This window comes from Gigantopelta aegis, chromosome 14 (genome assembly GCF_016097555.1).
Source record: "Gigantopelta aegis isolate Gae_Host chromosome 14, Gae_host_genome, whole genome shotgun sequence".
Classification (NCBI taxonomy): Eukaryota; Metazoa; Mollusca; class Gastropoda; order Neomphalida; family Peltospiridae; genus Gigantopelta; species Gigantopelta aegis.
Genome location: NC_054712.1, coordinates 1,715,925 through 1,732,452, shown reverse-complemented (window position 1 = coordinate 1,732,452; position 16,528 = coordinate 1,715,925). Strand labels below are relative to the sequence as shown.

The window sequence follows — 16,528 nt, the reverse complement described above, 5'->3', positions numbered from 1 at the left end:
AAACCAAATAATTTTCGGCTGGGTCAAAGTTCAAGGTGCACCAAACTTTTGATAGAGAAGTGAACACCACAAGTCCTGTGATTGGTGATAAATGTGAGTGTGTTGGTTGTAAAAAAAAAAATGTATGCAATTTTATTTCATCTAGTACTACTGTGTCAAGTAGCCTTGTGCTTGAAACATGTATGGGGTACCTGTAAAAAAAGGTACTTGAATTTTGTGTGGAACTAGGGTAGTCATAGACGCTACCCGTTATCTCGGAAATGAGCAGCTTGACCCCCATTTTTATCTGATTCACTTTAAGAGTGAGGGGTGGTAGTATTTATATCTGTGGCGTTTATGTCGATTGATACACTGCAGGTTTTAGCCACATTTGTTACTATTGTTGTCTCTGCTATGGAATTTGATTTGGTAGAATACACCCTGAAAGTTATGTAAAATTGCAAGTATCATTTTCCAGACCTAAGGACAATGGAATTTGCATTTGTATTCTTCCCTGGGCCCTGTTCCACAAAGCGATCTTAGCAGTAAGATCACCTTAGTGCATAATGAATGAATGAATGAATGAATGTTTAACGACACCCCAGCACGAAAAATACATTGGCTATTGGGTGTCAAACTATGGTAATGCAAATAAATAAAATAAATCAACATCAATATAAAAATTCAAGACTTAAACTAAAACAGTGTAAAGAACTGTGCAAAAACACAAATATTACAGAATTTAACGGATACTGAATTTTACTCAACTTCAATTTTGTGCTGTATTGGCCATTCTCAAAGAGAATGTTACACCCCTGCACCACGGTGAGGTTACAGCACACGCAGGGGCCTTAGTGCATAAGGTAGCTATGCACTTAAGGTGATCATGGGGCTAAGATCACTTTGTGGAACGGGGCCCAAGTGTGGAAAGTGGTGGAATTTGCATAGGAACATTGTAAGATTATTTACACTTTGCTGATGCTCGCATAACATTCCTTGTAAAATTTGACCAAAAGAAATGTAATGTAATTGCAATATTTTGTTTCATTATCCACATAGTTAAGATATACAGTGAAATATAACCAGAATGAAACACGTGTGTCCTAATCATGTTATGTGCACAACGAATGTCATAACATAATGTGGCTTCCCCAGTCTTAGCTCAGTGTGATCGTCATTTCGTCGTCTCCTTCTAGTCATGATGGGAACATTTTGACATGGTCCTTGTTATTTAAAAAAAATAATGTTATGGATAATAACAAAATTATTACACTCACATGTGAATCGTACTCTCTCGTAATCACTCCAGCAATACAAGAATCCCGACACTCGTTTTGTAATATTAATATGACACACAAACTTGTATAATAATCTCTATTTATGTTCCAGGAAGAGGATGAAGTGGATGCCTCGTTGAAGAAGGAATCCAGTATAAATGGAAGTTTGCCTGATTCTAAATTAGACAAAAGACTACAGGTTAATGAACATTTGAATGATTATTTTCTTTAAAAAAGAAGAAAAAGATAATTAGTTTGTTTTAATTGTTGAGTACTATACGGTGTTGATATCAAAATTTAGCAGTGTGAAAATGTGAAAATTATTACATAAACTAATTACCATTCTGAAATAGGTGTATGTATCAACTTTACTCATGTTGTTGTCATCATGCCATCAGATTTAAGGCTGGTGGGTACTGGGTTCACATACCAGTACTGACACCCACCTGGAAATTTGTTTAATAGCTCAGTGGAAAGGTGTACAGGTCACAACACTGTTTTTATCTTGTGAACGTTTGTTTTGTTTAACGACACCACTAGAGCACATTGATTTATCAATCATCGGCTGTTGGATGTCAAACATTTCGTAATTCTGACTCGTAGTCATGAGAGGAAACCCGCTACATTTTTTTTAATGCTGCAAGGGAAACCCTCTGTCGCCACTTTATGGGCTACTCTTTTCATTTAGCAGCAAGGGATCTTTTATATGCACCATCCCACAGACATGATAGCACATACCACAACCTTTGATGCACTGGCTGGAACGAGAAATAGCCCAATGGGCCCACCGACTGGGATCGATCCCAAACTGACCGCGCATCAAGCGACCGCTTTACCACTGAGCTATGTCTGCCCCTTCATATTATGAATCACTGACAAGTAATCGCATCGGCCTTGGACAGACAGCCAAGATAGTTGAGGTGTGCTGGGGACACTTTGTTCAGTATCGCGATTCGCTATGCAGATTTCAGAGATCACTACACAATTCTGAAATGTTAAATACTCTTTATTTTCAACTGATCACCAACTGTTGCAAATTAAAATTTAAAAAACAAAATCGAATGTTTGAGAGTCACCAGCCCTCACAGAAGCTGTGGCTAGTGCCAGATGTATTATAGTAACACAGTTGATCATTTCCACCAGCCCTCACAGAAGCTGTGGCTAGTGCCAGATGTATTATAGTAACACAGTTGATCATTTCCACCAGCCCTCACAGAAGCTGTGGCTAGTGCCAGATGTATTATAGTAACACAGTTGATCATTTCCACCAGCCCTCACAGAAGCTGTGGCTAGTGCCAGATGTATTATAGTAACACAGTTGATCATTTCCACCAGCCCTCACAGAAGCTGTGGCTAGTGCCAGATGTATTATAGTAACACAGTTGATCATTTCCACCAGCCCTCACAGAAGCTGTGGCTAGTGCCAGATGTATTATAGTAACACAGTTGATCATTTCCACCAGCCCTCACAGAAGCTGTGGCTAGTGCCAGATGTATTATAGTAACACAGTTGATCATTTCCACCAGCCCTCACAGAAGCTGTGGCTAGTGCCAGATGTATTATAGTAACACAGTTGATCATTTCCACCAGCCCTCACAGAAGCTGTGGCTAGTGCCAGATGTATTATAGTAACACAGTTGATCATTTCCACCAGCCCTCACAGAAGCTGTGGCTAGTGCCAGATGTATTATAGTAACACAGTTGATCATTTCCACCAGCCCTCACAGAAGCTGTGGCTAGTGCCAGATGTATTATAGTAACACAGTTGATCATTTCCACCAGCCCTCACAGAAGCTGTGGCTAGTGCCAGATGTATTATAGTAACACAGTTGATCATTTCCACCAGCCCTCACAGAAGCTGTGGCTAGTGCCAGATGTATTATAGTAACACAGTTGATCATTTCCACCAGCCCTCACAGAAGCTGTGGCTAGTGCCAGATGTATTATAGTAACACAGTTGATCATTTCCACCAGCCCTCACAGAAGCTGTGGCTAGTGCCAGATGTATTATAGTAACACAGTTGATCATTTCCACTAGCCCAGACCAAACATTCACTAGCAAAGACAGCGTGCTGGTGGATTTGTCAAATTGACAAAATGTTCCCTGGTGTATGCCCAGAACAGCGTGCTTGAACTTTAAAAGGCTGTAAACAAGTCAGTTATGTTAAAATTGAAAATACATGAATATTTTTGTTGTTTCACAGGACTTGATCAACTTGATATGTGATGTGAAGTCGATGGAAGAGGCTGTTACGGAAATGAAGTATGACGCGAAGAAAGCTCCACTAGGTATTGCACTTAGCTTAATAGTCGAGTGATTCCCTGTAATTCAAGAACTGGATTAACCTGCCACAGTAAACTTTGTGTGTGTTCTTATGTCTGTGTCTGTGCATGTGTGTCCGTGCATGTGTGTGTCTCTCTGTGTACTAATGATTAATATATCAATGTGCTCTAGTGGTGTTGTTAAACAAAACAAACTCCGTGTGTATTTATGTAGGTTACTCATTGTCCTACCTTTAGGGAAAAAAGTTAGTTTATTTTGCTTAACGACACTACTAGAGCACATTGACTTATTTAGCATCGGCTGTTGGATGTCAAACATTTGGTAATTCTGACATATAGTCTTAGAGAGGAAACCTGCTGCATTTTTCCATTAGTAGCAAAGGATCTTTTATATGCATCATCCCACAGACAGGATAGCTCTTACTACGGCCATTGATATACCAGTTGTAGAGCACTGGCTGAAATGACAAATAGCCCAATGGGCCCACAGACGGGGATCAATCTCAAATCGAATGCCCATCAACCGATAGCTTTACCACTGGGCTGCATCCCGCCCCCACCGTGATGCAGCCAAAAGGTGAGACTCGAGTATTACCTATCAGGCGGAGACGGCATCAACTTCTGTGTTTAGCCCCCACCTTGATGAAGCCAAAAGGTGAGACTTGGGTATTATCTATCAGGCGGAGATGGCATCAACTTCTGTGTTTAGTCCCCACCTTGATGAAGCCAAAAGGTGAGACTTGGGTATTATCTATCAGGCATCAAACTTCTGTGTTTAGCCCGCACCTTGATGAAGCCAAAAGGTGAGACTCGGGTATTACCTATCAGGCGGAGACTGCATCAACTTCTGTGTTTAGCCCGCACCTTGATGAAGCCAAAAGGTGAGACTCGGGTATTACCTATCAGGCGGAGACGGCATCAACTTCTGTGTTTAGCCCGCACCTTGATGAAGCCAAAAGGTGAGACTCGGGTATTACCTATCAGGCGGAGACGGCATCAACTTCTGTGTTTAGCTCCCACCTTGATGAAGCCAAAAGGTGAGACTCGGGTATTACCTATCAGGCGGAGGCGGCATTAACTTCTGTGTTTAGCTCCAGTGTCGAGCTTTCCTAACATTCATGTGTCTGTGCTCTCCTGTCGTTAGCAAATTACATATACTGCTGATGGGGAAAAATATGATGGATTTTGTCTAATTTACAAAACCTGTTTATGTCTTACACGTGTGTAACTACATTAACAATGCTTAAACACCTGTTTATGTCTTACACAAGTGTAACTACATGCATGTACAATGCTTAAACACCTGTTTATGTCTTACACATGTGTAACTACATGCATTTACAATGCTTAAACACCTGTTTATATCTTACACATGTGTGACTACATACATTTACACTGCTTAAACACCTATTTATGTTTTACACGTGTGTAACTACATACATTTACACTGCTTAAACACCTGTTTATGTTTTACACGCGTGTAACTACATACATTTACACTGCTTAAACACCTGTTTATGTCTTACACGCCTGTAACTACATACATTTAAAATGCTTAAACACCTGCATTTAAGAAGAACAGTCTTCTTAAATTTTGAATTATTAAACATTTGACATCCAATAGCCGATGATTTATTAATCATTGTGCTCTAGTGGTGTTGTTAAAGAAAACAAATGTTTAACTGAAGATTGCAATTTGGTGATTCTGATGATTTATTAATCATTGTGCTCTAGTGGTATCATTAAAGAAACCAAACTAGCAGAGTTTCAGGACATGCTGTTGTGTCGGTAAGAAACATTCCTTTTCTTTAATTACAGGAAAGCTGACGACGAACCAGATCAAAGCGGGGTACAGCGCACTGAAGAAGATTGAACAGTGTGTGAATAACAAGGACTTTGGACAGCATTTAACGCAGGCCTGTAATGAGTTCTACACGCGGATACCCCACGAATTCGGGTTGGTTATGCAGTTCTTGTCTGCTTTACTACAGTATAAACAAATATAATAATTTACCAGTATATTTTAAAGAACCAAATCAATTTAATATATATTGAACAAGAAAACAACTGAATATTTTGAAATATATATTTTTTCCTGATAAAATAATTTGGTAGACAGCACAAAATGCTCACAAGACATAGACAGTTTTACAGACAAAACATAATGGATTAAAACAATAATTATAAAGAAATTGAAGGAAACTAAATTTATATTATGTGTTTCTTTCTTTGTTAAATATGTAATTTGTTATTTTATGATTGAATGTGATTATTGAACTAGGAATTATTTTTCTTGCTGGGGTGTCGTTAAAAATGCATTCTTTCAATGAACTGGGAAAGGTTGGTAAACATGGTTTCTGAAGACATTGCATCAACAAATATTATCTCGCCTTCATGTAAAATTCTTTAATCTCATTGGTTGTTTGCCATTGGTCAAATCCCTTATACCCCTGTGGGCGGAGCCAAATTCTCTTATACCCCGTCTGTAATTTCCAACAGTTTCCAGCTACCCCAATTAATACTAAAGCAATAATTAGATTATAAATAACATTGATAATCAATCAAGTATACATAATTAATTTTATTTTTACTATAAAATACACTATTTCAATATTTTTAAAAGTTAAAAACTCGTTTATCGATGGAACTATTTTTCGTCACTGGCAAGTGGTTTCGTTCGCATCTGCGTGGTACGGTTCTGTTAATAAATTGTTAACAATTATTATCTGGCGTTATTTTGATTATTTGGCTATGTGGTTTAACATGTTGGCAAGATAAATTCGTTGTAGAAGCATCTCTCGGGGTATATGGCTTTTTATGTACCCTCTGTGTGCTCTTTTACCCACTCGCCTTTGACTCAGGGTAAAAGAACACACAGAGGGTACATAAAAAGCCATATACCCGTCGTGGTGCTTCTTCAACTTATAATATCCCAACTCTAAACGCCCCATAGTGTCTTACATCCAGATCCATGTTCAGCAACAGCTATGGTATGTGCTAACTTGTCTGTGGGATGGTGCATGTAAAAGATCCCTAGCTACTAATGAACAATGTATCGTGTTTCCTCTCTGAGACTATGGCAAAATTACCAAATGTTTGACATCCAATAGCCTATGATTAATGAATCAATGTGATCTAGTGGTGTCGTTAAACAAAACAGACATTTGTGAACTATTTAGTTGGTTTCCGATGCAGTCACTTGATTTAATGTAAAGCATATTAATCAGTCTAGCAATAGGGCGAGTCTTGCCCAGTCGGTAGAATGCTTTCCTGAGGTTTTTGGGTGGAAGGTTTGAATCCCAACTAAAGTAGTGTCGGAAATAGAATAAAAATTATTTTCGTCGATTATTTCTTTCATATTAAACTGACAAGTAAATATTTTGTAAATACCTATTTAATGATACTCTACCTAATTTAGCATTTAGTTGTTTGGGCTCTCATTGATGTACAAGGTGGTGTTTACTCTTGAAATTCAAAGAAAGATGTCAGTAAACAGGTGATGTGCGAACTTTATTGGAACACACTATAACAAATTTTGATCCTTTATAGTGGGATTTCAGTGACCAAATGTTTGATATCCAATAGCCTTGATAAATCAAATGTGCTCTAGTTGTGTTATTAAACAAACCTCTCTAAACCAGACTTTTTACCTGGTCCCATGGGTGTCCAGTTAGAGGGGTGTCACTGTGTTTTATTTTTGAATAAAACATATTTAACAATTAACATTACATCTTGCAGCATGAAGACTCCTCCTTTGATCCGAGATAAAGTTACAGTGAAAGCCAAACTACAACTACTCGAGGTACCGTTCCTGTTGTATGTCTAAAAGTAAAATCATAAAATATTTAAACACATATTATCACAATAATTAATAATTCAATTTCTATTCCATTCACTACTACATAACATCATCCCATTGGTCCAGATGTAGCAACAGAAATTTGTTCATTTCTCGATGTATGTAAAAATTACATCATCATAAAAATGTCATGTCTGATGATTTGATTTTATATGGGCAAGTTGTCTTGTTTATGGATCAAAAATCATTCAAAATAAGTATGACGTTTTTGTATCATTATTATTATTAGCAAGTATGATTCAAATTTATTTATAAGTATTGTATGTTTCTTTTACATTCATCTGGGGGTGGACACAAAAATCATCCACAAACTTGGGTAACAACGTCTTTGCCGTCACACAGTTTGCGGATGATTTTGTTTGGTTATACCCTGATGAACGTAAATAACATTTTTAACACATTTTATTTGAAACTTCATGTGCTTGCTCGCCTAGCACCATTTCAGGAGAGTGATCTTCAGCTTGCCTTGATATGGCTTATGGCAAAGACTGCATGGTGTCTATGTCCACCAAGTGTCAAAGTAACCAAAGTTTAAAATGCACTGGGGTGTCAGTAACCAAATTTTAAATGCACTGAGCTGTCAGTAACCAAAGTTTAAAATGCACTGAGGTGTCAGTAACCAAAGTTTAAAATGCACTGGGGTGTTAGTAACCAAAGTTTAAAATGCACTGAGGTGTCGTTAACCAAAGTTTAAAATGCACTGAGGTGTCAGTAACCAAAGTTTAAAATGCACTGAGGTGTCGTTAACCAAAGTTTAAAATGCACTGAGGTGTCAGTAACCAAAGTTTAAAATGCACTGAGCTGTCGTTAACCAAAGTTTAAAATGCACTGAGGTGTCGTTAACCAAAGTTTAAAATGCACTGAGGTGTCAGTAACCAAAGTTTAAAATGCACTGAGGTGTCAGTAACCAAAGTTTAAAATGCACTGAGGTGTCAGTAACCAAAGTTTCCTGTTCTATTGTAATTTGTTTTTGAAAATTCTGTTTGTAGCTTACAGTCACGTCATTGTGACATTACTACCAATATGACTACCATTATTATTTTTTAATTAATTTATTTCTCATCTACCATCTACCATGTCTTGTTTTCAATTGTACATCAGGCTCTGGGTGACATTGAGATAGCCATCAAGATTCTGAAGAAAGGCGACATGTCGGAGAACCCGGTTGATCGTCACTACCACTCTCTGGAGTGTAAGCTCGAACCACTAGACCACACAGACAGCGAGTTCAAGGTGAGAACCCGGTTGATCGTCACTACCACTCTCTGGAGTGTAAGCTCGAACCACTAGACCACACAGACAGCGAGTTTAAGGTGAGAACCCGGTTGATCGTCACTACCACTCTCTGGAGTGTAAGCTCGAACCACTATACCACACAGACAGCGAGTTTAAGGTGTGAACCCGGTTGATCGTCACTACCACTCTCTGGAGTGTAAGCTCGAACCACTATACCACACAGACAGCGAGTTTAAGGTGAGAACCTGGTTGATGTCACTACCACTCTCTGGAGTGTAAGCTCAAACTACTAGACCACACAGACAGCGAGTTTAAGGTGAGAACCCGGTTGATCGTCACTACCACTCTCTGGAGTGTAAGCTCGAACCACTAGACCACACAGACAGCGAGTTTAAGGTGAGAACCCGGTTGATCGTCACTACCACTGAGTTCAAGGTGAGAACCCGGTTGATCGTCACTACCACTGAGTTCAAGGTGAGAACCCGGTTGATGTCACTACCACTCTCTGGAGTGTAAGCTCGAACCACTAGACCACACAGACGGCGAGTTCAAGGTGAGAACCCGGTTGATCGTCACTACCACTCTTTGAAGTGTGAGCTCAAACCACTAGACCACACAGACAGCGAGTTTAAGGTGAGAACCCGGTTGATCGTCACTACCACTCTCTGGAGGGTAAGCTCGAACCTCTAGATCACACAGACAGCGAGTTTAAGGTGAGAACCCGGTTGATCGTCACTACCACTCTCTGAAGTGTGAGCTCGAACCACTAGACCACACAGACAGCGAGTTTAAGGTGAGAACCCGGTTGATCGTCACTACCACTCTCTGGAGTGTAAGCTCAAACCACTAGACCACACAGACAGCGAGTTTAAGGTGAGAACCCGGTTGATCGTCACTACCACTGAGTTCAAGGTGAGAACCCGGTTGATCGTCACTACCACTGAGTTTAAGGTGAGAACCCGGTTGATGTCACTACCACTCTGGAGTGTAAGCTCGAACCACTAGACCACACAGACAGCGAGTTTAAGGTGAGAACCCGGTTGATGTCACTACCACTCTCTGGAGTGTAAGCTCAAACCACTAGACCACACAGACAGCGAGTTCAAGGTGAGAACCCGGTTGATGTCACTACCACTCTGGAGTGTAAGCTCGAACCACTATACCACACAGACAGCGAGTTCAAGGTGAGAACCCGGTTGATCGTCACTACCACTCTCTGGAGTGTAAGCTCGAACCACTATACCACACAGACAGCGAGTTCAAGGTGAGAACCCGGTTGATGTCACTACCACTCTCTGGAGGGTAAGCTCGAACCACTATACCACACAGACGGCGAGTTCAAGGTGAGAACCCGGTTGATGTCACTACCACTCTCTGGAGTGTAAGCTCGAACCACTATACCACACAGACGGCGAGTTCAAGGTGAGAACCCGGTTGATGTCACTACCACTCTCTGGAGTGTAAGCTCGAACCACTATACCACACAGACGGCGAGTTCAAGGTGAGAACCCGGTTGATGTCACTACCACTCTCTGGAGTGTAAGCTCAAACCACTAGACCACATTGTAAATTTTAAATATTATCTATCTGTGATGTTTGTATTTTTGCACAGTTCTTTACATTGTGTTTTAATTTAACTGTTGAATTTTTATATTGATGTTGATCATCACATTGTTTTTTCATTTTCCATAGTTTAACACCCAATAGCCGATGTATTTTTCGTGCTGGGGTGTTGTTAAACATTCACTCATTCACAATACCACACAGTCGGTCAGTGTCCGTAGGTTTTATTTCGCCTTGACAAAGTGAAAAGGCAAAATATAGGTTTAGTTTTTCGTCCTATGAGCAGCATCGAATCAGCTTGTGATAGGTGAGACATTTAATTCCATAGATCCTTGAATTATTTTTATTCGTCGCGTACCAGACCAACCTGAGGGGACTACCGGTTTCATCTCTATCCGTCTGTCTATCATCTGTCCAGACTTTTTATTCACAAGGCGTCAAGATATTGAGCTGAAAATTTGTGTGTAGCTTTAACAGTTAAGTTACAGATCCAGTTTGACTTTCATGACGATTTACCCATTTTTTATCCCATTTTTGACCGTGAACTTAGGATATATACCAAGTTGTTGGGTCCAGTAGGAGACATGTATTAGTTAGCAGTGCTCCAAGAATGCGTGTGTGTGTCGTGCCTTTCTGTTTTCCATTACAAATGACAGTGTGGTGTCATATCATTGTACCGTAGTTAAACAAATAGGGGGCGGGACGTAGCCCAGTGCTAAAGCCCATGCTTGATGTGCGGTTGGTCTAGAATCAATCCCTGTTTGTGGGCCCATTGAGCTATTTTTCGTTCCAGCCAGTGCACCACGACTGGTATATCAAAGGCCGTGGTATGTGCTATCATGTCTGGGATGGTGCATACAAAAGATCTCTTGCAACTTATGGAAAAATGTAGCAGGTTTTCTGTTTATGACACTGTCAACCTGACCATATGTTTGACATCCAGTAGCCGATAATTAATAAATCAATGTGCTCTAGTGGTGCCGTTAAACAAAACAAACTTTACTTAAATATTTTCTTCCTTTCCCTCAGCTGATGAACGACTTTCTACAGACGACCCATGCGTCCACGCACAATATGTACAAAATGGAACTACAGGATGTGTTTAACTGCCAGAAGGACCCACCCAAATTCAAGGATTATGGTAACAAGTAAGTGCTGTTTCCTGCACTATAGTGTGTGTGGGGGGGGGGGGTTCCTTCTCTCTAACACTTGATATTTTTTGTACTAGATCAATGTAAATAAACAAGTGTTTTGATTACACAAAAGCAAGAATTAAACAAGACCTAAAAGTCAGTATTAGCAGTTTGATGAATTTGGTTTGAAAATCTGTAAGTAAATTAGTTTCAGTCAGCGAAACAAAATATATAACAAATCAACTCTTTACAGAATTTAGTTTGAAAATCTGTAAGTAAATTAGTTTCAGTCAGAGAAACAAAATCAACAAAATATATAACAAATCAAGACTCTTTACAGAATTGTATTTATTTGATTTTCAGATTACAATTATCCTCTTCTTTTTTTCTTTTCTCTTTCTGCTATTTAATAATAATATTTGCCAAATTTAACTTTAAAGGGACAGTCCTGAGTTTACAAACATTGTAAAATGTTTCCGACCAAGAGAGCCTTTTCGATGACGTAACATACAACTTAAATACATTTTCTTATTTTAAATATCAGTGTCTGTATTTACAAGGTGTTTGTTGTTGTCCTAATGCTTGTAGTAGCCCAAACCAGATTTTACCTCCCAATAATTTCTTACGTACAAAAACATATATATCACAAATTAAAGTAAAAACTGAGTGCTACAAATATTTGTATACGACCGTAAACACATTAATATATAAACACCGGCATTCTAAACAAGAACATGTATTTAGTATGAAATAGTAGTCACCAACAAGGCTTTGTTATTGCAAACATCTTAAATGGCTGCAAACGCAGGACAGTCCCTTTAATTTGTAATTGGCAAATAACACATAAACTCTGGTGAAAAGTGCAAAAGGTTTGGGGGTTGGGTTAATTGTCAATAAAGGTCATAATAAAATAAATGCTAGATTTTCCTCAAATGTTTTTTTCTTCTTCAAAATGGGGCTTGGGTGACATTTTATTTTCTATATTTCATATTTTCTTGATATTGGAAATCCTGCACCATGAGTGACAAATAAGACGTTTTTGTCAGTAAAGAACAGGACGAAAATGTTAATGTGTTACTTATTTCCTAACAACAATGAATTTAAAATTCACCTTTATATTATAAATTGCCAGCCTGTGATTTTGTCTGTCTTTTTGTCAGGATGTTGCTATGGCACGGCTCGCGTCTCACGAACTGGGTTGGAATTCTGAGCCAGGGGTTGAGAATAGCGCCGCCCGAAGCTCCAGTCACCGGCTACATGGTTTGTACATTTATTACATTTATTTAAGTTATCACTCATCTTTCATTTATAGCTATTGTCATGCTTATGTCCAATCAAGGTTAACGCATGCTGTCCTGGGCACACACCTCAGCCTATCTGCAGAGATGCCAACCATTACAAATTTGGCAGAATACTTACAAATTTACAGCATAGATTACTTTATTACATTGTCTTGTTGAAAATTCTGATTGTTAGAAATAAAATCATAATTTCGCGTATTTGATGTTGGATCATACTTTGAACTGCACAAATGTTGTTAACACTGGAGAAATGGAACTGTTTCCCTCTTCACCATCAACAATCGTAGATTGGTTTCCTGCCTTGTTCTTTAAACTTATGGACTCCGAATAGCGAACATAACAAGCTGGAACTTGACTTTACCAAAATGTCGAAGCAGAAAGGTTTCGAGCCATCACTGATAACATTCCTATTTTGGAGGGTGCAATTGATTCCTGTTTTTGAAGGCCTGGATTCCTATGATACTCCAAGAAGGGTTGGCATCGCTGTATCTGGGCTGTCTGTCCAGGACAGGCAGTTAGTGGTTAGTGAGAGAGAGAAGTCGGTGTAATTGTCTAACACTTTCCCACTGAATCTGCATTCCCAGAGCATGTGATTCTGGTTGTAGGACTAATTAACTAAAACTCTTAAAGCTTACAATATATTGACAAAACGATCATTGATTATGAACTTTAAAACTGTAATATGTAGAGAGAGAATTTTAAATTATTTTTGTTATTATTTAATACTTTATATTATTTGTAATATGTAAATATTTTTACTTGTTTAGTAACTTTAAGATATAGGGGTGGGACAAAACCCAGTGGTAAAGTCCTTGCCTGATGTACAGTCAATCTAGGATTGATCGCCATTGGTCGGACCATTGGGATATGTTTTGTTATTATTTAATACTTTATATTATTTGTAATATGTAAATATTTTTACTTGTTTAGTAACTTTAAGATATAGGGGTGGGACAAAACCCAGTGGTAAAGTGCTTGCCTGATGTACAGTCAATCTAGGATTGATCGCCATTGGTCGGACCATTGGGATATGTTTTGTTATTATTTAATACTTTATATTATTTGTAATATGTAAATATTTTTACTTGTTTAGTAACTTTAAGATATAGGGGTGGGACAAAACCCAGTGGTAAAGTGCTTGCCTGATGTACAGTCAATCTAGGATTGATCGCCATTGGTCGGACCATTGGGATATGTTTTGTTATTATTTAATACTTTATATTATTTGTAATATGTAAATATTTTTACTTGTTTAGTAACTTTAAGATATAGGGGTGGGACAAAACCCAGTGGTAAAGTGCTTGCCTGATGTACAGTCAATCTAGGATTGATCGCCATTGGTCGGACCATTGGGATATGTTTTTGTTCCAGCTAGTGCTCCACCACCGGTGTAACAAAGGCTATGGTATGTTCTATTGTCTGTGGAATGGTGCATGTAAACGGTCAGTTTTGCTGCCAATGGAATGGCGGGTTTTTGTTATAATTATCCATATGGTCCTTAACCATATATTCGATACCATGTAACTATATGAAAATGTGTTGAGTACATCATTAAATTAAACATTTCTGCCTTCGTTGCTTTAAAATGTGACATCTTTCACTTCAATCTCTTTCTGCCAACTACTGTTATATTGAATTTCTTTCAGTTTGGTAAAGGGATATATTTTGCTGACATTTCCAGTAAGAGTGCCAACTACTGTTTTACAAGCCGAGCGAAGAACATTGGACTCCTCCTTGTTTGTGAGGTTTGTGTTGTCATTTATCACTGGTTTTTCTAGTCCCCTACCAGTCCAAACCCCAGAGTGGACTCCAGGTTTTATCTCCGTTCTTCTGTCAGTCTGTCCAACATATAGTTTTCTGGACCTTTTTTTTTTGCAATGCCTCAAGAAATTATGCTGAAATTTTATATAGCTTTATTATACATGGTTACAGATCAAGTTTGACTTTCATGGGAATTTGTTCAGGGGCCACAACTCAAAATGGAATTTATCCATGTTTCACAAATAAATAAATAAATAATCATACATACATCTGTCCCTTGAAAAATGGCCAGCAGTTTTTGGGGTGGTTTTTTTTTATAAATTTATTATTGTTTCTTAATCTTAGTGTTGTCAGAACGATACATGCTTTTGTGGTCTATAATGTAACTGTGTCTTTTGATTCTGTTAAAAACTAAAATGAATTACTAAAATTATCCTGCAGGTTTCTCTGGGCAATGTGAATGAGCTGCTGGCTGCTGACTACAATGCTGCCGCAATGCCTGCTGGGAAACACAGTGTCAAAGGTGTCGGGCGGATAGCACCCGACCCGAAATCACACAAAACTCTGTAAGTCTTCGTTTTTATACACAGGTCGTATAGGGCAGGACGCAGCACGGTGGTAAAGCGCTCACTGGATGCACGGTTGGTCTAGGATCGAACCCCATCGGTGGGCTCATTGGGCTATTTCTTGTGTTACCAAGTGTTTCACATCAAATAGTCAATGATTAATAAATTGATGTGCTCTAGTAGTGTTGTTAAACAACTTTTAACGATTATAATTATAGTGGTCAGTCTAGGATCAAAGCCCATCGGTGGGCTCATTGGGCTATTTCTCATTTTACCAAGTGTTCAACATCCAATAGCCAATGATTAATAAATCAATGTGCTCTAGTAGTGTCGTTAAACAAAACAAACTTGATTATAATTACATATCACATGGGCGTAGGCTGGGGGGTTTCGGTGGGTTCAGACGAACCCCCCGCTGAAGCAAATGGTCTGCTTTCAGAACTAAAACATACAGGTTTCTACATATGGAGTTTCTAGTGGTGCAAAAACAAAATAGAAAAGGTCCACTTGGTTCATATTCGAACCCCCCCAAATACAGCTCACGCTTTGCCCCTGTATCAGATCATTACAATCACAGCATGTTCTAGCAATAAAGTCTTTTTTTCTCTCTCTGACTTGCAGCGACGATGGGACTACGGTGCCTATTGGGAAAGGAATCGATATGAAGATCAAGAACCCGACTGGATACACACTGAATTACAATGAATTTATTGTGTACGATGTGGCGCAGATCAAACCACGCTATCTGCTTAAAGTCAAGTTTCATTACTCATGATTGGTGCATTGCAGTTCTTGTGTTTGTATCATTGCATGTGATTGGTGCATTGCAGTTCTTGTGATTTTATCATTTCATGTGATTGGTGCATTTCGGTACACATTGCGACCATTTTTTTCATTTGGCGACTAAAACATTTAATACTATCTCTATAAAAATACAAGTAGGTGCCATCTGGCTCCTAGATGGAAAAGTTGACGTAAAGGGCTGATGTGATTGGTGCATTTCAGCAGGCCTTTTCCCAGGATTTTTGTACGGCGCTTACAAATGTAGCATCGTTATAACACAAATCAAGCCAAAAGAAGTGAGGTAGTGGGTTGAAAACAGTTAAGTATTTGCCTCCAATCCATCTAATCATGTTGGGTTGTTTTGTTTTTTTTGAAGTAACCCATCAATTCCCCACCCCCAACAATTTCATAATTTGCTCCATGTTGTTGCTCTTGATTTCAGCGTTATGTTAAAATTAAAATTTACGGTCTTTTAAAACCCAGATAACTTATTAAATGTCACCTCACAGTTTTACAAATATATATCTAACATTATCTAACAAATATGATTATTGTAAACTAATTCAGTGTACATTTAACTGCAATTTGTATAAATACTGCATGTTCATTTCCCACGATCGCGATCTGCATGCGTGCTCTCGACCATAGGTACAAAATAAACAAAGACAAAGGAAATAACCGAATTTACAAATTTACATCAAGATTTACTTCTGTGTAATCATATTGTTTAATGTCCGCAATGATGTCTCTCGACACGTGGGTGTCAGCTGACTCTGAAGCGTGACG

General features: G+C 38.7%; 1 protein-coding gene across 1 annotated transcript in view; it reads left to right on the top strand.

Annotated features, from left to right (window-relative positions):
- The window catches only part of LOC121388785 (poly [ADP-ribose] polymerase 2-like), a 36,707-nt gene extending 20,397 nt beyond the window's left edge, over positions 1–16,310 (top strand). Inside the window, exons 9-18 of the mRNA XM_041520282.1 lie at positions 1,369–1,455; positions 3,462–3,546; positions 5,359–5,497; positions 7,279–7,342; positions 8,501–8,632; positions 11,228–11,346; positions 12,492–12,591; positions 14,279–14,377; positions 14,835–14,959; positions 15,581–16,310. Of these exons, the coding sequence (XP_041376216.1) occupies positions 1,369–1,455; positions 3,462–3,546; positions 5,359–5,497; positions 7,279–7,342; positions 8,501–8,632; positions 11,228–11,346; positions 12,492–12,591; positions 14,279–14,377; positions 14,835–14,959; positions 15,581–15,734 (1,104 nt within the window). The 3' untranslated portion in view covers positions 15,735–16,310. The remainder of the gene's footprint in view (positions 1–1,368; positions 1,456–3,461; positions 3,547–5,358; positions 5,498–7,278; positions 7,343–8,500; positions 8,633–11,227; positions 11,347–12,491; positions 12,592–14,278; positions 14,378–14,834; positions 14,960–15,580) is intronic.
- Positions 16,311–16,528: the final 218 nt, after the last annotated feature.